The 21,599-nt window shown below is 40.2% G+C and overlaps 1 protein-coding gene across 5 annotated transcripts in view; it reads left to right on the top strand.

The window, feature by feature from the left end:
- Positions 1-21,599, top strand: part of LOC149319300 (neuronal PAS domain-containing protein 2-like) — a 96,020-nt gene that overhangs the window by 34,444 nt on the left and 39,977 nt on the right. For all 5 annotated transcript variants that reach the window (XM_089511427.1, XM_089511424.1, XM_089511423.1 and 2 more), the window contains exons 2-6: positions 10,190-10,243; positions 10,725-10,873; positions 13,654-13,745; positions 16,646-16,735; positions 20,684-20,804. In XM_089511427.1, coding sequence (XP_089367553.1) covers positions 10,190-10,243; positions 10,725-10,873; positions 13,654-13,745; positions 16,646-16,735; positions 20,684-20,804 — 506 coding nt within the window. The remainder of the gene's footprint in view (positions 1-10,189; positions 10,244-10,724; positions 10,874-13,653; positions 13,746-16,645; positions 16,736-20,683; positions 20,805-21,599) is intronic.

Here is a 21,599-nt window from a genome sequence, read left to right as displayed (position 1 = left end):
TAAATTTCTGTCCAATTTTGCTATTGCTTTCTATATTTGATAAAGGAATTCTAACTTGAAACATAAGAAACTGATAATTTTTCTTATTACTGTTGTCAGATTAGAAGTAGCCAAATACTTCAAGTCAGGTAACCTCTCCAATGGTGGTCTAGAATTTGAGGTATGTGGTTGATGGAGAAATTGTCTGCTACAACGAGATTTTGCATTGGCCCCAAAAGGACTGACACATTTCAAAAAGACTGGATGATCTTTATTGACTGTTAATCATCACTCCCACTGGATCCAACCTCTTGTTTCACAGATGGATCTTTGGACAGACAACCTACACCTTGACAAACCAGACTCTCTGGCTCTGCTGAGAACTAATTTTTTTATCCTGCTGCAGAATAACTATTCATCAGATATGTACCCTTGGCCCTTGTAGTTGTTCTTGTTGATGTTGTCATTGTTCTACAGACTTTATGTGTTTTAGTGTAAAAACTCAATAAAATTTTAATTAGGAAAAAAAAGAACTGGAAGATGAAATCAAACCATTGTCAATAATCTCTGAAAATTCATGAAGAACAGAAGAAATCCCAGCAGACTGGAGGAAAGCAAATGTCCCCATCTTCAAAAAGGTGGTTCAGGGGAAGAGAACCCAAACAATTGCTGCCCAATCATCTTGACATCAATACCAGGAAAGATTCTAGAGCAGATAGTTAAACAGACAGTTTGTAAACACTAAGAAAAAAAAATGTCACAGTTGCAAAGTTAGCATGGATTTCTCAATAACAAGTCATGACAGACTAATCTTATCTCTTTTCTTGGTAAAACTGCCAGCTTGGTAGATGAAGGGAATGCTGTGGCTGTAGCATATCTTCATTTCAGTAAGGCCTTCGACAAGGTCCCCATGATATTCCTGCAAACAAGTTAATAAAATGTGGACTAGACAATGCTACTCTTAGGTGGATTTGTAATTGGTTGACCAGCCAAACCCAAGTGGTGCTCACCAATGGCTCCTCTTTATCCTGGAGACAAGTGACCAGTGGGGTGCCACAAGATTATGTCCTGGACCTGGTGCTGTTTAACATCTTTATAAATGACTTGGATGATGGAGTAGAAAGCATGCTTGTCAAATTTGCACCAAATTAGGAGAAGTAGCTAATACCCCTGAGAACAGAATCAAAATTTAAAATGACCTTAATATATTAGAAACCTGGTCCAAAGCTAACAAAATGAATTTCAACAGGGAGAAATGCAAGGTATTACACTTAGGCAGAAAAAAATGAAATGCATAGATATGGGGGACATCTGGCTTGACAACAGTACATGTGAAAAGGATCTAGGAGTTCTGATAGATCACAAATTGAACACGAGTCAACAGTTTGGTGTGGCACCTAAAAAAGCTAATACGATTCTAGGCTGCATCAATAGAAGTATAGTGACTAAATTGAGGAAAGTAATAGTACTACTCTATTCTGCTTTGGTCAGGTTTCACCTGGAATACTGTGGAATACTGAGGAGTGACCAAAATGGTGAAAGCTCTGGAAACCATGTCCTATGAGGAGCGAGTATGAGGCGAAACAGACCGCCCTTTTGCACCGCTGTCTGGGAGGCTTCAGAGCATGGCACACTCTGAAGCTGCCCAGATGCTGGGTTCCAGCTGCCCAGCTGCTCACACTTGGACCAACTTCCGAGCATCTCGGGGGATGTGGTGGTTACACAACACAAGCCCCACCATGCTGGGAAGCCACCACAGGGCTGGATTGGGGCCACAGTGGATTGGGGCTGCAGCATGCAGCTGTCACAGCTCCAATCAGGTTTTGTCAGGGGTGGTCTATTTCGCACCTTAGGGAACTGAATATGTTTAGCCTAGGGAAGAGAAGGTTAAGAGGTGATATAACAGCCATGTTTAAATATTTGAAGGATGGCATACTGAGGAAGCACCAGGCTTGTTTTCTGTTGCTCTTCTAGATACTAGGACATGGAGTAATCAATTATGGGAGTTATAGTCCAATATAGTAACTTATCGATGCTTATCTGGGCAATCACGAAGACTAAAATGTTCTGTATGGCCTTCACTTTTCTCAGTCAGAGTTAGCTTTGGGAACTGTTTTAATTGTGCCTTTTGAAACTAGTTTCTTATAAAACATTTCAGTTTGTTTTGAAATAACATTTTTCAAAACCTATGATCCTTATTACACATCTATATCTATTTCTAACACTAGTTCCTTTGTTCTTCTACCTTCTAAAACCTTAGCTCTCTTTTCTTTGGCATCATCTGAGTCTATTAGTTATGTCCAAACAAATATATGAACTACAAACTATTGCTGTCTAAGTATCTTTCATGTCTATAAATCATCACAACTGATGATTCAGAGAAAGTGTACAGTAGCCTACAGGGCAGTTGTACAAGTTAGTCATCTCATGTCATTTGTTCTCAGCTTCAAGCAGTTATTTTAAGAAGGGTGCCCTTTGTATGTACAAAGGAACAAGCAACAGAAGTAGATATAATGCACAGTCCATTGGCAAGTTTTCTTTTGTAAAAAACCTAACTAAGAGAAAACAATTGTAGTCCTTTGTGTTTTTGTGGAATTTTAAAAAATTCAAAAGACTGGCTTCCATCTGCATTCTGCCATTCAATACAAATTTTTCAACAAACATCTTTTAGGAATTGTTCTTAGAATCATAGAACCATAGAGGTGGAAGAGACCACAAGGGCCATCCAGTCTAACCCCCAGCCATGCAGGAAATTACAATCGAAGCATCCCCAACAGATGGCCATCCAGCCTCTGTTCAAAGACCTCCAAGGAAAAAGAATCCACCACACTCTAAAGGAGTGTGTTTCACTGTCAAACAGCTCGTATTTTCAGGAGGTTCCTCCTAATGTTGAGCCGGAGGAACCTTCTGACAATACGAGATGCTTGGCAGTGAAACACACTCCTTTAGAGTGTGGTGGAGTCTTCTTCCTTGAAGGTCTTTAAAAAGAGGCTGGATGGCCATCTGTTGGGGATGCTTCGATACAGGGAATTCTTGCCTGCATGGAAGGGACTGTGACACCGAGGGGGATTGGCCAGTGGAGGCGATGTGGTGTCGGCCCAGCTTAATTCTGGTGTGCGTGGCTGCCATTGTGGTCAGTCCAGGACTAATTCGAGGCATAATGCTCCAGACTAGCACTGCATTAAGCAGCCAGTGTAGATGTATCTTCTGGCAAGAAGAACCTTTCTTAAATAGTAGTTTTGGGGGTTACAATTACTCTTCTTTTTATTTCTGTTTCTATTTTTTTATGTTTTGTGTTTTGTTACTTGCCTGTAAGCCCTTGTTCTGAAAGATAGCATAAAACATTCTAAATAAATAAATGAATAAAAAATAAAAGTCAGGCTATTAATATTGAGAGAAAGGGAGAGCGATCTCAGCAGGTCCTTGGTCATAGGGTGAACTGAGCTTCCTCCCACTTTCACAATTCTTGAATAAAAAATTATTTTAAAAAACAATTTAATGCACTATTTTAGGAATCAGTCTTGTTTCTTCCTCCTTTAAATGGGATGCTAGCCTCATTTTTATTTGTTTAGCACATGTGAGGGTTTACATTTATTCATTCTTTGCCTCAGTCTTCTCAGAAAAGGCAAAGGGTGCTCAATCTGAGGATAATGGAGCAGAGGACAGAATAGGGGAAATTCAACACTAAATAAGTAAAGAGATAGTACTGGAATATCTGGTTAATCTAAACGAATATAAGTCTCCAGGACTAGATGAACTACATCCAAGGAACTGGCAAATGTAATATTGGAGCCATTGGCAATAATCTTTGAGAGCTCCTGGAGAACAGGAGAAGTCCCAACAGACTGGAGGAGGGCAAATGTTGTCCCCATCTTCAAAAAGGGGAAAAAGAGGATCCCAACAATTATCGTCCAGTTAGTCTGACATCCATACCAGGAAAGATTCTAGAGCAGATCATTAAACAGAGAGTCTGTGAACATCTACAAGGCAATGCCACAATCACAAAAAGTCAACACGGGTTTCAGAGTCATGCCAGAGAAATCTAATCTCTTTCTTTGATAAAATTACCAGCTTGGTAGATGAAGGGAATGCTGTGGATATAGTATATCTTGATTTCAGTAAGGCCTTTGACAAGGTTTCCCATGACATTCTTGCAAACAAGCTTGTAAAATGTGGGCTAGACAAGGTAACTGTTAAATGGATCTGTAATTGGTTGACAGGCCGAACCCAAAGGGTGCTCAACAATGGCTCCTTTTCATCCTGGAGAGAAGTGACCATTGGGGTCCCACAGGGCTCTGTCCTGGGGCCAGTGCTATTCAACATCTTTATCAATGACTTGGATGACAGAATTGGGGGCATATTATCAAATTTGCAGATGACACCAAATTAGGAGTAGCAGCTAATACTCCAGAGGACAGGATCAAAATTCAAAACAACCTGAATAGATTAGAAAGCTGGGCCAAAGCTAACAAAATGAATTTCAACAGGGAGAAATGTAAGGTACTGCACTTAGGACGGAAAAATGAAATGAACAGATATAGGATGGGTGACACCTGGCTGAACAAAACTACATGTAAAAGGGATCTAGGAGTCCAAGTAGACCACAAGCGTTTAGCCTGGAGAAGAGAAGGTTAAGAGGTGATATGATAGCCCTATTTAAATACTTGAAGGGATATCATATTGAGGAACTAACTTGTTTTCTGCTGCTCCAGAGACTAGGACCCGGAACAATGGATGCAAGCTACAGGAAAAGAGATTCCACCTCGACATTAGGAGGAACTTCCTGACAGTAAGGGCTGTTTGACAGTGCAACAAACTCCATCGGAGTGTTGTGGCGTCTCCTTCCTTACAGGTCTTTAAACAGAGGCTGGATGGCCATCTATGGGGATGCTTTATTTAGATTTCCTGCATGGCAGGGGAGTTGGACTGGATGGCCCTTGTGGTGTCTTCCAACTCTATGATTCTATTATTCTATTTTTTAAAAATTTAATATAATGCAAAACTACTCCGGGGATTGGGAGGAGATATCTTGGTTAAGTCATGTCTGGTAGTCAATCAAGGTATTCCCCATTCAAGCTTCTGCAGCAAATTTGCCAAATCATTTTCTCACTTGTGGAATGGCAAAGTTAACTTGGATTGAACACAGTGAGGTCATTTCCAAATGGTCTCAATCATTCTAAAATGTTTGTTTTCACATGAACAGGTGCAAAGTAAAGGTTTTGTCAGCATATTAGAGCCTATCTGAATCTGTGTCCCTTGCCCAGATTTAGCTGGCACATCAAGTATGTTCCTTTAGCCACAGTGGCCCATGCCTTCATTACTAGCTCATTAAACAGTTTTAATACACTCTATGTGAAACTGTCTATGAAAAATATTTGGATACTACAGTTAAGTGCTAAATGGTCTTCTATCAACCACACTGACTTTGACAGGGCTTCTCTTTAGCAGAACCTCAACTGTGGAATTCCCTTCCAAGGAAAAGCAATCTGACCTGGTGGCAATCACTAACACTGCAATGTTCTGTACGGCCTTCACTTTTCTCAGTCAGAGTTAGCTTTGGGAACTGTTTTAAATGTGTGCCTTTTGAAACTAGTTTCTTACAAAACATTTCAATTTGATTTGAAATAACATTTTTATCTGTTGTTGTGCATTGTCTTGAGAGTGTAGGGGAAATAAACAAATGGTTTTAGAAAGTAATGGTCTCCTTGATGGAAATTATGTTAGTAATTTTTTGCTCATGTCTGCAAGCTGAATTTATGCACTTCTGTAGAATAAACACCTCTGTTGATTTAAATAAATAGCTTTATTTAAATAAATAGTCCTTCTAAAATAATAATCCTATCTCCATTTGATACTGAGCAGGGTTGTCTTACTTAATTTGATATTTATTCAATCCTGTGCAATAAATCAATAAAAATAAAATACTGTAAGATATACTTGATCTCTTCTTAGAGGCTCAGATTGATTAATGGGATGTGTGTGTGTGTGTGTGTGTTCATTGAGAAAAAACACAGTACAACAAAGAGACAGTGCTCTGCAAGACACTAGAAGGCCACCTATAGCTTCTGACCATCTCCAGACTTGGTCACTACAGTTGCCTCAACAGTTACTCCAAATGAATATGTGTTTTTATTTTTGCTTTTGATTGCCATATCCCCATGGTGTCATTGGCTGGTTAGTGCTTGAAACACACATGGCCTTGATAATACTTCCTATGCAATTTTCTTTGGTCCTTCATTGCTGTAGTCATGTGAGAAAGAGAGATGACTCTGAACAGACCATTACAATCACATCATCGATGCATCACATGGAACAGTGTTGCTGAAGTGACCTACTTTCCCTGTTTTGCGTTCAGAAGGCTAATCCTGTTTAGCATTGCTGGAAGGGAACAGGCACACCAAAGAGTGCTTTGAATTGTACAGATGGCTGCCCTAATTGATAAATATTTGTTTGAATTGTTTGATCTTCTCTTTTTTGTAAAGGGTACTCAGGACACTTTGCAGTTGAAATAGCTCATTTTGCACAGAGCTGATTCATTGTAGTATTCATAAATCATATCTCTTCACAGAGATCTGTATTATAACTTTCTTTCAGAGAGTTAAGAGTTTCCCAAACATTGGTAGAAAAAATACAAATAATCAGATACATAATCTATTTTCCTTGTTGCTCTCACTGACAAGGGGAGGAGTATGCTTTGATTTGCTGCTGAAACCTTTCAGGAAAGTGTAATAACTATTTAATCATGCCACATAGTACTTGTAGTAGTGAAAAATACAGGGAAGAATATAACCATGAAAGCCAGTGTGATATAGTGACTAGAGTGTCAAACTAGGGACCATGTCACACGTAACAATTATAGCACTGTGATTGCCCTTAAAACTGTCATGGCTGCATCCTGTGGTATCCTGGGGCTTGCAGTTTGGTCAGAGGCACTAGATCTCTCTGGCTGAGACTTCCAAATATCCCACCCTAAACTACAGACTTCAGAATTTAATATTGTATGTTTCATGAAAGGGTCCTAAGATCAACTCTCCATATAGCCATGGACCTTACTGAGTGATCTTGAGTCAGTCAGATTTTCCTCACATAGTCGTTTAAGAATAAATGAGGTGCCCATTTTTCATTCCATGGAAAACTGTTTTCAAATTAAATTAGAATACAGTAACTGGATTAGAACATCATTATGTTTTTGTTTTTTAAAAATCACTGTGGGATTTTTATTTTATTTTTTGCGGGAGATGCCTTATGTTAGAGGAGATATATAACCTCTAGAAAAACAATACTGCTCCCTCCAAACATACTGAGAAGGATGTGGGTAGTGTTTGGGGGATGCTAGGGACTTGCCTGGGCCCCAAGCTACAAGATTCACACCACTGTAGAAAATGAATAAATATAGTGTTGTTTTGGAATTCAAAATGACACAAAATGTTTCATGGGACATTGTGTGAAGTATATGCCACGTACCTTCCAGTTGTTTTTGACTTAGGGCAACCCTGTGTTGTTGTTTTTTTCCAAGTTTCTTTGGAGGGGGTTTGCCATTGCCATCTTCTGAGGTTGAGAGACTGTGACTTGCCCAAGGTCAACCAGCGGGATTCAAATCCTGCTCTCCAGAATCATAGTCCAATGCACAAACTACTACAATACACTGGCTTTATTTATGTGCAGTATAGCATGAGTCATTGTTTATTTCTATTCTAATCCTCCACACCTTGGGTGTGGTTAAAATATTAAAACATGTTCCAAGGAAACCTAAAGCTACACTATATATTAATCTATCTGAATTTTGAAAAGCAAAATTCTAGTCTTTCCTGGTATGGATGTCAGACTAACTTTTTTCCCCTTTTTGGAAGATGCGGAAAATGTTTGCACTCCTCCAGACTGCTGGCACTTCTCCTGTTCTCCAGGAGTTCTCAAAGATTATTGCCAATGGCTCCAATATTACTTTTGCCAGCTCTTTTAATACCCTTGGATGTAGCTCATCTGGTCCTGTAGACCTATATTCATTTAGATTAACAAGGTATTCCTGTACTATCTCTTTGCTTATTCTGTGCTGAAATTCCCCTATTCTGTCCTCTGCTCCATTATCCTCAGGTTAAGCACCTTTTCCTTTTCTGAGAACACAGAGGCAAAGAAGGTGTTGAGTAATTCTGTCTTTTCTCTGCTTTTGTTAGCATTTTGCCATCTTCTCCACGCAGTGGCCCCACCATTTCCTTTTTCTTCCTTTTGCTGCGGACATATCCAAAAGAGCCCTTTTTGTTGCTCTTAACCTCTCTAGCAAGCCTGAGTTCATTCTGTGCTTTAGCTTTTCTGACTTTACCCTTACACAGGCTAGCTATTTGTTTGAATTCCCCTTTGGTGATTTCCCTATTTTTCCATTTCTTATACAAGTTCTGTTTAAAAGTTAGCTCAGTTGAAAGTTCCTTAGGCGTGGGACAGACCGTCCAAAAAGGATGGTCTCCCAGCACCTTGCTTTGCTCCATGGGAAAGCCGCAGCCTCCAGACCGTGGGACTTCCCCGTGGAGAAAAAGAACCAACAAAAAGCGGGTTCTTCTTGTGGCGCGGTTATGATGCTGTAGTGCGCCAATGGTGCACTTTTGGTGTCATAATGGTGCCACAACGTGCGGACGCTAAGCGTCCATCACGTCAAAATAGCGGCCACTAGATGAAGGGAATGCTGTGGATATAGTATATCTTGATTTCAGTAAAGGGTGCTGAACAATGGCTCTTTTTCATCCTGGAGAGAATTGACCATTGGGGTCCCACAGGGCTCTGTCGTGGGCCCAGTGCTATTCAACATCTTTATTAATGACTTGGATGACAGAATTGGAGGCATACTTATCAAATTTGCAGAAGATGACACCAAATTAGGAGCTAATACTCCAGAGAACAGGATCAAAATTCAAAATGACCTGAATAGACTAGAAAGCTGGGCCAAAGCTAACAAAATGAATTTCAACAGGGAGAAATGTAAGGTACTGCACTTAGGGCGGAAAAATGAAATGCAGAGATATAGGATGGGGGACACCTGGCTGAACGAGACTACATGTGAAAGGGATCTGGGAGTCTAAGTAGACCACAAGTTGAACATGAGTGAACAGTGTGATGCAGCAGCTAAAAAGGCCAATGCAATTTTAGGCTGCATCAATAAAAGTATAGTGTCTGGATCAAGGGAGGTAATAGTGCCATTCTATTCTGCTTTGGTCAGGCCCCACCTGAAATATTGTGTCTAGTTCTGGGCACCACAATTCAAAAAGGACATTGAGAAACGAGCGTGTCCAAAGGAGGGCAACTAAAATGGTGAAGGACTTAGGAAGCTGGGATGTTTAGCCTGGGGAAGAGAAGGTTAAGAGGTGATAGGATAGCCCTTTTTAAATACTTGAAGGGGTGTCATATTGAGGAGGGAGCAAGCTTGTTTTCTGCTGCTCCAGAGAACATTACCTGGAACAATGGATGCAAGCTACAGGAAAAGAAATTCCACCTCAAGATTAGGAGGAACTTCTTGACAGTCAGGCCTTTTTGACAGTGGAACACCCTCCCTCAGAGTGTAGTGGAGTCTCCTTCCCTGGAGGTCTTTAAGCAGAGGCTGGATGGCCATCTGTCAGGGATGCTTTGATGGAGGGTTCCTTCATGGCAGGGGGTTGGACTGGCTGGCCCTTGTGGTCTCTTCCAACTCTATGATTCCGTGATTCTAATAGATGTGTATAAACATTTTTAAAAAGGGTTTATACTGAGGGAGAAACGTAGCCCCAATTTTTGTTAGGCTAAGGGGAACTTCAGTGACCTTTCAGGACATCATGAAGAAGCAGGAAACCAATACGTACCCAGATCTCATTCAATTATGATAATAAATGTTCTAGCATGAGACAAACTAATAAACAGTATCAGTATGTCAATCTGAAACAATTATCTCTCTCCAGATTGCCAGGTCTTATCTATTATACATATCATTTCAACATAGTATCTTCATATCCAGGAATGCAGATAAAGGCATAACTGCTTTGTGGCTTTTGGATGTTATTGTACTTTGCTATATGGCCAACATGACTACCTCTGGATAGGTTTCCAGAATAATGAAAGTGAGTGATGGCCTAAAATGCTTTTAGGTGTCAGGATGAATTAAGTTAAAGCAGCAATGAATCTGTCTGAAACATAACCATTATAGAAATCTAGTGAATGTATGTGTTACAGCTGTCTCTAATTCTTTAAACAGAACAAGCTGTTTAGACAACCTAATGGATGAAGATGAAAAAGACAGGGCAAAGAGGTGCGTACTCAGTTTCTTGGGAACTTAACTGTATACTTGACAAGGTTATTTCCCCTCTCAATTAACAAATCAAAAGAAAGAATAACAAGAAAATAAAGCCTAGCTTGAAAAATATTTGACTCACAAAGTACTTTTTTGTGCTGTTCTTTTTTAAGGGGGTGGTTGAAGCCCTTCCTGTGTCAGATGTTGTTGGTTTTCTTATCAGATATTCTCACTGAAATGTGCATATGGCTTGCACTTATACAGGAATGCTTTGCTGAAGCAAAAAACATGGTGACAATATAACAGCTAAGTCACTATACTGCAGTAATAACATTCAGTGTTATTACTTGTGGTGTTATGCCCAAAAGGCTACCTTTTCTATGCTACTTTTTAGTCTTTGAATTGCAAGGCAAATCTACTTTTCATATTAACACACCATAATAAAAAATAGTAAAGATTGTACTTTTTATTTATGTTAATACTTTCGTCCTGTTCATAGGGCTTCACGTAACAAGTCTGAAAAGAAGAGGCGTGACCAGTTCAACATTCTCATCAAGGAGCTCAGCTCAATGCTTCCAGGAAACACCCGTAAGATGGATAAAACAACAGTACTTGAAAAAGTCATTGGCTTTCTTCAGAAACACAATGGTAACCAAAACAAAAAACTCCAGTCTTGGCATTGCTGTCTTGTTATCAGTTTGTTGCCTTTGACAACATTGGTGAACCTTGCTCAAGCAGTCAAGATTTCACAATACAGTTGGCCCCCACATTTGCTGATTTGATTTTGAGGATTTGATTTTTTGTGGATTTGATAATATGTTCTCTCTACGAATCTCTACATCTTCCAGTGAAATTCTGCCAGAAGTTGACCATAGAGTTGTGCTGGAGAACCTACAAGTTCTTAGAGAAAACACTTCTCTAGGTATTTGTAGGTCCTCTAGCATGATTCTATGATCAACTTCTGGGAGCTGCTGACCATAGAGTTGCACTAGAACTGTGGTAGCGAACCTGTGGCGTGCGAAGCCGTCTCTGAGGGCACATGGCAGCCACAGCAAGTGGGGGGGGGCAGGGCACACACGATTGGCCCGGCTCTTTATCATGGCTCTTTATCATACTTCTGTGGAAAACTGAGCCGCGACATGAAAGTCCTGTCTCGTCTGACTGGAAGGCCCGTACTTTGCTATGCTATGGGATTCTGGGAAATGTAGTTTTGTGAGGTGTAATGAAGCCATCCATAGAGTTTTCTTGGCAAGATATCTTCAGAGGAAGTTTGCCGTTGCCTTCCTTTGAGGCTGAGAGAGTTTGACTTGCCGAAGATCTCCCAATGGGTTTCATGGCTGAACTGGGATTTGAGTCCTGGTCTCCAGAGTTGCATCCACAAACAGCTGGCTCTTTTTATTTTTGTTCTTGTGCTGTGCCTTCTGTGCTTTATTATGCTTGTTGTTGTTGTTGTTGCTGTTGTTGTTGTGTGCCTCTAAGCCATTTCCAACCTATGAACCCAGAGTGCCCTTCGAAGCGCCGGTTCCTGGCGACCCTAACGTGAAACTATCATGGGTCAAGCTTTGTCAGAGGAGATTTCCACTACCATCCTCTGAGGCTGAGAGAGCGTGACTTGTGTGTGTGGTGCCTTCAAGTCATTTCCGACTTATGGCGACCCTAAGGTGAAACTATCATGGAGTTTTCTTGGCAGGTTTCTTCAGAGGGGTTTTTGCTATTACTAGCCTGAGGCTGAGAGAGTGTGCCTTGGGGTTTTCCTCCAGGAGTCCTGGATCTATCAGTTGGCTGCTTCATCATTGACACAGGAACATACCCCTGCTTCCCTGACAGGATTCTGTAGTGGCATACATAAATCCCCAACAGGATTTCATCCACACTGGATTCAGTTCTTTATCACTGTATACATTTTTTTTGCATTGAAAATATAAATTTGTTACTCACCTATTGCAATTAGATCTTAAATTAGCTACTGTATCACTAGTACTTTGTCGGCCAAATTTTCCCCATCCTGCTTTACCAGGCAGGAGCCCTTCTTTGTGAACGACAAGTGTTACTCTTTGCTGTATTTCTTTAAACTCTCTTATTAGAATTTGACAGGTGTGTCATTATTTTATGGCAGAAGATGTGGCAGACAACATGTTTAGTTGAAGGGAGGGGATTAAATGACAGTAATTTGGCCAGCCCTTCTAATACAAGAAGGGAATGTAGCAAATTTCTGATATGTGACTAGAGCTTGGAAACATTGGCTGAAATTCACTATCACAGTTATGGGTGTGTAACCCAGAGTAATGGCAGAACAGACATGTGTTGTTTGCAGTAGTTGCTGCCTGGTAAAGCAGGATTGGGTGGGGTTGGACCAGGAGATAGTAGTTGGATAGTAGGTAATCTAAGACCTTGTCCCATTAGTATTTTCATCCATTTCTTAATGTCCATAAACTTAGTGTCTTCAGTACATTTTAATGCATTTTAGCGAATTCTAATGAAATAAAGTCTTCCCTCCATTCTCAAGGTCTTTGGACTCATGTCCCTTGCTTATGCGTGAGGGACGAATGAACGGAGGGAGAATGAATGGGGTGCACTGCCCGCACCTATATTTAAGCCAATGGGGCTTGAATACAGTCGGCCCTTCTTATACACTGATTTTTTTATACATGGATTCAAGCATCCACGGTTTGAAAATGTTAAAAAAAAGTATAAATTTCAAATATCAAACCTTGATTTTCCATTTTTTTATAAGGGATACCATTTTGCTATGTCATTATATTTAATGGGACTTGAGCATACACGGATTTTGTTATATACGGGGGATCTTCGGACCAAACCCCAGCATATAACAAGGGTCCACTGTATAGGCGAAACTCAGTTTTTGCAAGGAGGGCCCCCGTAAAAAAGGAGGGGCGACTGTAATTATAAAATTAATCACTAAAAATAGACCCAAATGGCCACACTCCTTAATAATGAATTAAAATAGCATTAACCATTAATTATTACTTAGCCCATTATTTTTTCTGTCAATAACAATTTTGAAATCTTTGTTTAAAATTCTAGTGAACTACAGAAACCAAATTATTTTTAAATATTTTTCTAATCTTCTTGAAAAGGAAGAATATAAAGACGGGCCCCTGTTTCTGTCACTTCCTCATTATTAAATGCAAGCAAGTGGTTTATGAATTAAATTTTAAAATTGTGCTTGATGGAAGTTCACATCCAGTTCTTGGGTTCTCAAGAGATTGTACATCTTGCAAATTAAACATTGTTTTACTTCTGCATTTTTGAACTCCACAAACTATAATTCATGTAGAACTCTTACAGCAGACAGGTTCTTTTTGTCAAAATGATTATTTTTTATCTGCACTTTTTATTGGTACATTTTATTTGTACATTGGCTTACTTGTGGATAAGTAGCTAACATTATTTTTGTATTTGTTTAGAGTTCTCAGCACAGACAGAGACTTGTGACACACAACAGGAGTGGAAGCCTTCTTTTCTCAGCAATGAAGAATTCACCCAGTTGATGTTGGAGGTAAAAAAAAATGCAGTTTTTGAAACAATGGCGGGTTACACACCGCCATATAGTACGTATTGTATACGTACTAGGGTTAGGAAGGGGCGGTGCTTCCGCACCCCCCTAACTCTAGTACGTATACAATACGTACAAGATGGCGGCGCCCCTTCCACATGGGCGCCGCCATCTTTACGTACTGGACGCCTAGCGTCCAGACGTGACACGGCGCCTATGACGTCGCGAATGCGCCAGCAGCGCCTCGCGACGTCATAGAGGCGCCGCAAAAAGAAGCTCCGAAATGGAGCTTCTTTTTTGCTCCGCGCGGGAGCCGCGCGGTTTAGCTGCTACGGCTCCCTCGCGGAGCAAATGGCGCCGGCGGGGGAACGCCGCAAAGCGGCGGTTTGTATCCCGCCACTGTGAATTTGTGCATTCCACAACATTAAATGGTGGCTCTGGACAAGCAAGCTAGATAATTTTATAGCCTTTAGGGCTGAAGGGCAGGGTATAAATACTATAAATAAATAATAATAAATAGTCTGCAGTAGATCTCTGTGATAACTACTGGTCATTCTCATGGGATTTGTTGCTTTTATTCACACCAGTTGCTGAAAATGAGGGCAAGCAAAGCAGACAAACACAAACTATTCTCAAAATTGAAGACAAAGGCTTTCACAGCCAGCATCCATATTTTTTTTGTCCCGAAAAACACCAAAATCAAGACCCAGCAAATGCAAATGAAAACCACCCAGGGTGAGGGGGATTCCCAGCAGACAATGGATCATTAAGTAAATGGACACCCTGTAGGTCTTGCTATTCAACAACAGAACACTACACAGATTAACATGCAAATCACCTCCTCTCAGCCAACAGTATATATACCCCACCATCTTCCATGCCAGCTTCCAGGCCAACATTCTCTGAAGATGCCAGTCATAGCAACTAACAAACCAACTTACTACTAATTCTTCAAGTAACATTATAACTTCTTTTTTTTTCTTATGTCTTGAAATTGGAACATTTCAATTCGGATTGAAAATTATATCCGGGGTAGCCATGTTGGCCATATAACAAAGTACAACATCTAAGATTCACAAAACAGAAGCCTAGGGGCTTCTGGCCTCACAGAGGAAGGAGACCTCCTGGAACTCAAAGAAAATATATTTTTGTGTTGCTAATGGAATTTAATTTTATTTTCTGGAGTTTACATTGCTTTGTCTCCCAGTATTCACATGGCCAGAAGGAGGAGTGGCCTGCTTGCATGGGTTTCCCAGAACAACACCAACAACCTCTTGACAAAATGCAGGCATCTGACTAACATCATGGCGGGTTACAGACCGCCCATTTGGGGCGGGCTGTACCCGCCCCTTTCCCCGGTGTATCGGGGCCTCAGTGGCTAGAACGGCAGCCGCTGAGGCCCCGATCCGCCGCTTTTCAGGCTGCGGGGAAGCGGCAAAACGCCGCTTCCCCACAGCCTGAAAAGGGGTGTCCCTGGGGCTTCAAGCCCCAAGGACACCCCGTGGCGGCGGGGAGGAGGAGAAAGGGGCCGCTTGGCCCCTTTCTCCTTTGGTCCGCTGGGCGCAGCCATGTGAAGGCTGTGCCCAGCGGACCAAACCAGGAAGGAGCTCCGAAATGGAGCTCCTTCCTGCTCCACGCTAAGGGCGCACTAGGCGCCCTGGTGCGGAGCGAGGACGTCACTTCTCCACCGCCCCGTATAGAGGCAGCACGGTCGTGACATCCTCATGGCGGCGGCCGTGTGTAACGGCCGCCACCATTTTGTGCGTGTGGAGCGCGCACTAGGGTTAGGGGGTGTGGAAGCACCGCCCCTTTCTAACCCTAGTGCGCGCTCCACACGCACAAAATGGCCCGTTTGTATCGGGCCCATATTTTCCCCCTCCTGTGTGATTTTTAAAACCTTTGCCTAATGAAAAAGCCAGTGGAGCTTCAAAGCTTGCAACATGTATCACTGTTTTGAATGATTAGAAAATTATGCCACCAATTATTGACCTATGGTGTACTTTGTATTTTGTTATGAACAAAGCTTTGGAAGCTAACAGAGAAACTTCATTGTGAAACAGAGAAACTTTAAAATTTGATACTATTCACTGGGGGTAAAAAAGAAGCCAGCATATTTTTTGCATAGGCTTTCAGGGATGTGAGAAAAGAGACATACCGGTACAACATAGACTTTTGTGCATTGTAGTCAACTCAAGAATGAAGAAAGATAGGAGAATGCCAATGAAACCAAGTTCTGTAAGCTATGGGCCCGAACAGACAGGCCAGAATAAAGCTGCTTCGGCACACTTTGGAGGTGTGCTATTTAAATGATTCATGTGTCCTTAGCAAATCATGCTCCCTTAGCTTAAGAAAAATGCACTAGCAAACCTCCTCTGAATACACAAAGCATACCAAGAAAACCCTATGATAGGATTTCCTCAAGTTGGAGCTGAAGTTAAGGTACATGACAACAACAACAAGAATTGGAAGCATGTAGGCAAGTTTAAAGTATCTACCAGTAATAAATTTGGTCTCAGTGTGAAGCACATATTATCCAGTCCCTCCCTTTTTCTCATCTTGAGAATTTAGTCCAAGGTGACTTCACTGAACATTGCAGCTCCACTTGCTAAAATTTCTGTTGCTGCAGTGAAGACGAATGAAACCCAGACTCTTCAAGAAGCAAGTAAACTCCCAATTTCAGAAAGTTCAACCAACATGTAAGAAAAAAAACATCAGTGAAACATCCTACATAAAAGTTCCACTTTCAAGCATAGAAGCTCTTTGGGGGACTATTTCAGATTCTACATTTCTAATCTAATTAGAGACCTCTGATTAGAAAGTTCTGGTCTACATCTGAAATTTGGGAATGTGCAGTTTACAGTCAATAACACTTGTACTGATTTTTTAAATTTTCTTTCCACCAGGCATTAGATGGATTTGTTATAGCTGTTACAACAGATGGAAGCATTGTGTATGTTTCTGACAGTATTACTCCTCTTCTTGGACATTTACCAGTGAGTAATTCTTGTGCATTTCTTTTGTAGCCTAGATGTGCTCAGTTTGTCACAGGGCATGAGACTTTCTTGCAAACACAACTAACTACAAAGCCATTAGTTCTTTCAACAGAAGAGGGGCTGCTCAGAAAGGAAAACATCAAGCCTGCTCAATTACAATTCTTGTCTTCTTTTACAAACAGTTTCATCTTCCAGTAGGTAGCAGAGGTAACAAGGGGACTTAGATCTGACTGAAGGAGAAGTGGTAGATGAAGATGGAAGATTTTGAAAATACTAGAGACATGAGTTATTTTAAGGAGCAGGAAAAAAGGGGTGACATCTAAAGCAACCAATGTGAATCACTAGAAGCATTTTGAGGAACTGGGACTTTAAAAGGAGATATACTAGAAGTTGGGGAGGAGAAAGGATGACAGCAGTAGAGTAGCCAAAACACTTAAGAAAGGTGTTAGGAAGGCTAAGGTTCAAAAACTGTTGAGGCTGTTATGAGATACTAAGAACAAAAAGGCTGTTTATAGCTAGATGAAAAGCAGGGAAAGAGTAATTACGCTACTTGAAGAATATGGAAAAGTGATAACAGGTGGCAGAGAGAAAGTGGAACTACCATGTTAATGCATTTAATTGGATGAATGGTCTAATACTTTAAAAACATTTGTGCACTACATACTATTTTAGCTATTCTTTGTCTTAACTTACATTGCATGCCACTTTGAGTCCCATTTGGGAGAGAGGTGGGTAGGGTATTAAATAAATAAATACTCCAACTGCTTCTGACTTCTCTCAAAGTCCTAGATCTTCACTTCTGAAGCTCATTCTGTACAGTACTTTAGGTTTTCTGACTTTACCCCTGCAGGTGCTAACTATTCATTTTAATTCCTCTTTAGTGATTCCCTCCCTTTTCCATTTCTTGTACATCTCCTGTTTAAAACTTAGCTCAATTGAAACTTCTTTAGTCATCCTTCCTGGTTTTTTTAGACACCTCCCATCTCCCCTGTTCATTGGAACTATTTGAAATTGTGCCTTCAGTATCTCCCTTTAGAGAAACCCCCATCCATCCTGAACTCCTTTCTCTTTTAGTATTCCTGGCCACAGGATCACACCTAGTATTTCTCTAAGTTTATTGAAATCAGCTTTCCTAAAGTCTTGAATGTTTCTCCTTTCCACTTTATATGAAATTATAATCCATATAAAGAACATAATCACTCCTACCTAAGGATTCTATCACTTGCACCCCATTAACCAGGTCATCCCTGTTGGTAAAGATCAGATTTAAAATAGCTGATTCCTTTGTTTCCACTTTCATCTTTTGGACAATTAAATTGTCTTCTAAGCAAGCGAGGAATTTGCTAGACCTTAAAGTTTTGGCTGAGTTTGATTTCCAGCAAATATCAGCGTAGGCGGAGTCACCCATCACTACTACATCTCTCCTTTTTGAATGTGTGGCCATCTGTTCTAGACAGGTATCATCCAGTTCTTCAGTTTAACTTGGGGGTCTGTAGAAGACTCCCACAATAACATCCCTGTTGTTTCCCTCCCCTTTAATGCCCCCCCCCCCCCAAATGCTGTCCAGCTGGTTTCCAGAATTTAAATCCTGGATCTCTTCACAGGTGTAAACATCCCTGACATATAATGCTATTCCTCCTCCTTTCCTGTTTTGCCTATTTCTCTCTAAAAGGGTAACTCCTTGTTACTACATTCCAATCATGAGATTCATCCCACCAGGTTTCAGGGATGCCGATTATATCATATTTGCTTTCTTGTGCTAGGAGTTCAAGTTGATTTTGTTTATTTCCCATGCTCTGTGCATTAATGTAGAAACATCTAAGACCATGGCTGCTTTTCCCCTAGCTGCCTGTATAAAGTTTTTTCCCTCCCACTGTTGGGTCCTTGTACTGTTTGCCTTATTCCCTCTATATAACAGTTTGACTATTATCTCCAGCCCTCGATGAATTCCTGTCTTCCAAAATACTGTGTTCCTCCCCCACATAACTCAGTTTAAAGCCCACCTGATCATATTTTTGAGACTGTTGGCAAAATGATGAATAGTTTGGAAGCCAAATCCTGTTGAGGAATGGTTGAAACAGATTATATTTAGTATATTTAGTATGCAGAGGAGAGGAATAAAGGGGGACATGATGCAGTTAGTGTTCAGTTAACAGAAAATGTGTCATGTTGAAGATGAAACAGATTTGTTCTTTTTGATGACAAGTAGGCAGGACTAAAGCTAGGGGTGGAAGTTGCATAGAAGCAGGTTTTAGTTAAATATTGGATGTATTTCCTAACAGTAAGAGTGGGATAGTACCTTCTCTTTTACCAGAGGTATTTAAGCAGATGACCATCTGGCAGGGATAACTGTGGAAACACTTAAATTTGATTACTTCTATTTTCCAAAACTCCCATAGTAGAAAAGTTGAAATGTTGTAACATTTATAACATTCATAGGAACATGCATTAAAACATTTTTAAGAGCATGTCTACACTGATAGGAAAACCTGTACCCACCTCAAAGCATATTTTCTGCAGTGACCCCATTAATGCCACATTCATTATAGTAAGATCAGAGTAACCTGCCACACATTTCCCTCAGGCAAACTTCTGTTGGTATAAAAAGGGGGTCATGGATGATCAGATGTCCTGTACTTCACAGTATTCTTGGCCACATGCTTGTCATACATATGATAATCTAACTTTTCTAGGCAAATATGGAGTAAAAGGCAGCTCTTTTTAAGTCAGATATTTGGTCAAAAGCCACACATTTCATCACAAATGTTGTATGCCTAGGTTGCAGTAGCTGTGAGGTGAGTATGGGTTTTTTGGACAGTGTAGATATGCACAAACTCTGTTTGTATGACTTAGCGTAGCTGCTTTTTTGTATTTCCCCTTCCCCTTCTCTAATGAATTAATTTAACATTTCCGTAACAATGTCAAACCTACCTAACATAGAAGACTGTTTCCTATTCGCTGAAGTTTTTTTATTTCTTCTAAGTTTATACAACCATTTTTGAAATCTGCTGGTTGACCTTCTTAATGTTGGCTGATCTGTAGGGTTTTAAAAAAGATTGTTTCATGCTGAGTGTGGTGGCTAGTGAAATAAAGGTACTAATGTTGTATTAGAGAATAAAAATATTAAAGATAGCCTTATTTTCAGCACCCCTAGTTTACAGACACATAAAGAAGAATAGGTCCATTAGCTGAAGAAAAGACTATTGCTTACAAAAGGCTATGTGCTGTGTTCATTCCACATACCCAACATTACTTTCTACATTAACTTGGTGTGAATCATAGGGGCAGGATGGGCAACAGTGGTTGGCAGCCATGTGCACAGTGCCAACTCTCACATCAAATCTTGCTATATCTCAAAGTTCCAAGAGATTTGAGCAAGAGCTGGATTGAGATTTCATTCCAATTTCATTTGAAGCTTTGCAATGGCTAGGGCTGACCTTAGACACCACGAGACTTTGCCCACAGTACTACAAGGAGTGTCTCAGAGTAGAGCAATGGCACCCCTCCAAGTGGCATTGAGATAAGTCTTACTGCTTACAGTTGCCACATGCTGTGTACATTCCACATTCCCACATTTTTTACATTAACTAGTTCTGAATCATAGGGCCAGGATGGACATCATGTGTCCATCTAGTCTAATCTAGATATTGTTGGATTCCAACTCCCATGAGCCCCAAACAGATGGACAGTGGGGGTTGTAGTTCAACAGCATGTGGAGGACCACTGATTCCTAGCCCTGCCACTTTGGATCCTGACTACCAAAATTCCCATTGACTAGTGAGTATCTTTATATAAAACTGACGATCTGGTTATATACAGCATTACATATGCCAGTTATTCTTTATGTGTGTGTTTATGTTTAATTTGTGTGTGTGTTTGTGTTAAATGAAATGACTGAAAATAATCTAAATGTCTGGTTTTTGTATCCCTGAATTTTTTCATTTACAGTCTGATGTAATCGATCAGAATTTGTTAGATTTCCTTCCAGAACAAGAACAGCCAGACATTTATAAAATATTATCATCTCATATGCTTCTCCTGGATACTATATCATCAGATTACTTAAAATGTGAGTGTTTCTTCTCTATATTTTAATTTTTTTATTATGATTTTATAAATACAAAACTAAAAATGTGGAATGACCTGCTGGAAGAGATTCGACATATGCTGAATATGCTGTCTGAATTCAAAACAGCATTAAAGACTGGTCTCTTCCGGCAGGCTTACCCAGGTGATTTTTAAATTGTGAATTTTAAATGTGTATTGTTTTAATATGTGTATATCTTGTCATTTTAAACTGTATGCATGTCCTATGAAATTGATGTGAATTTTAACTGATGTAGTATGTCTGTTAATTGTTGTTGTTCCCCGTCTCGATCCATGGGGAGAGGTAAGAAATGTGGTGGTGGTGGTGGTGGTGGTGGTGGTGGTGGTGGTGGTGATGATGATGATGATGATGATGATTAAAAGAACTACCTGGAGTTAGTAAGGACTTTGTCATAGCAAGAGAATAAGCTTCCAGTGCTAAAATCATAGAGGTACACATTCATTGTATTTTAAAATGTGATTGTTTGCAGGTTTGTTAATAATACACTGTTGTCTCTTGAAGAATCAGCTAAAGACAACTTTTATTTAGCTGAAGATCAGATGAATTTGTATGAGGAAAATGCCATCAGATTATATTTAATTCTTTTCAGAGCATGAGTCATGCTCTGATTACTTTAATGTTCATAAATACTTTAATGAAGCACATATTTATTATTTAAAAAAAGAATTTGTTTTAAAGTCACAATGGATCTGTCCTATATGAAAAGAGTGGATATGGGAAAGAGACAAGGATGTCACTTTTAGTAATAGGATTACA

This window comes from Sceloporus occidentalis, unplaced genomic scaffold (assembly GCF_023333645.1).
Source record: "Sceloporus occidentalis isolate IW3139 unplaced genomic scaffold, rSceOcc1.0.p SCAF_2, whole genome shotgun sequence".
NCBI classification, from domain to species: domain Eukaryota; kingdom Metazoa; phylum Chordata; class Lepidosauria; order Squamata; family Phrynosomatidae; genus Sceloporus; species Sceloporus occidentalis.
The sequence above is the reverse complement of the archived record's forward strand: the minus strand, read 5'-3'. Positions and strand labels throughout refer to the sequence as shown.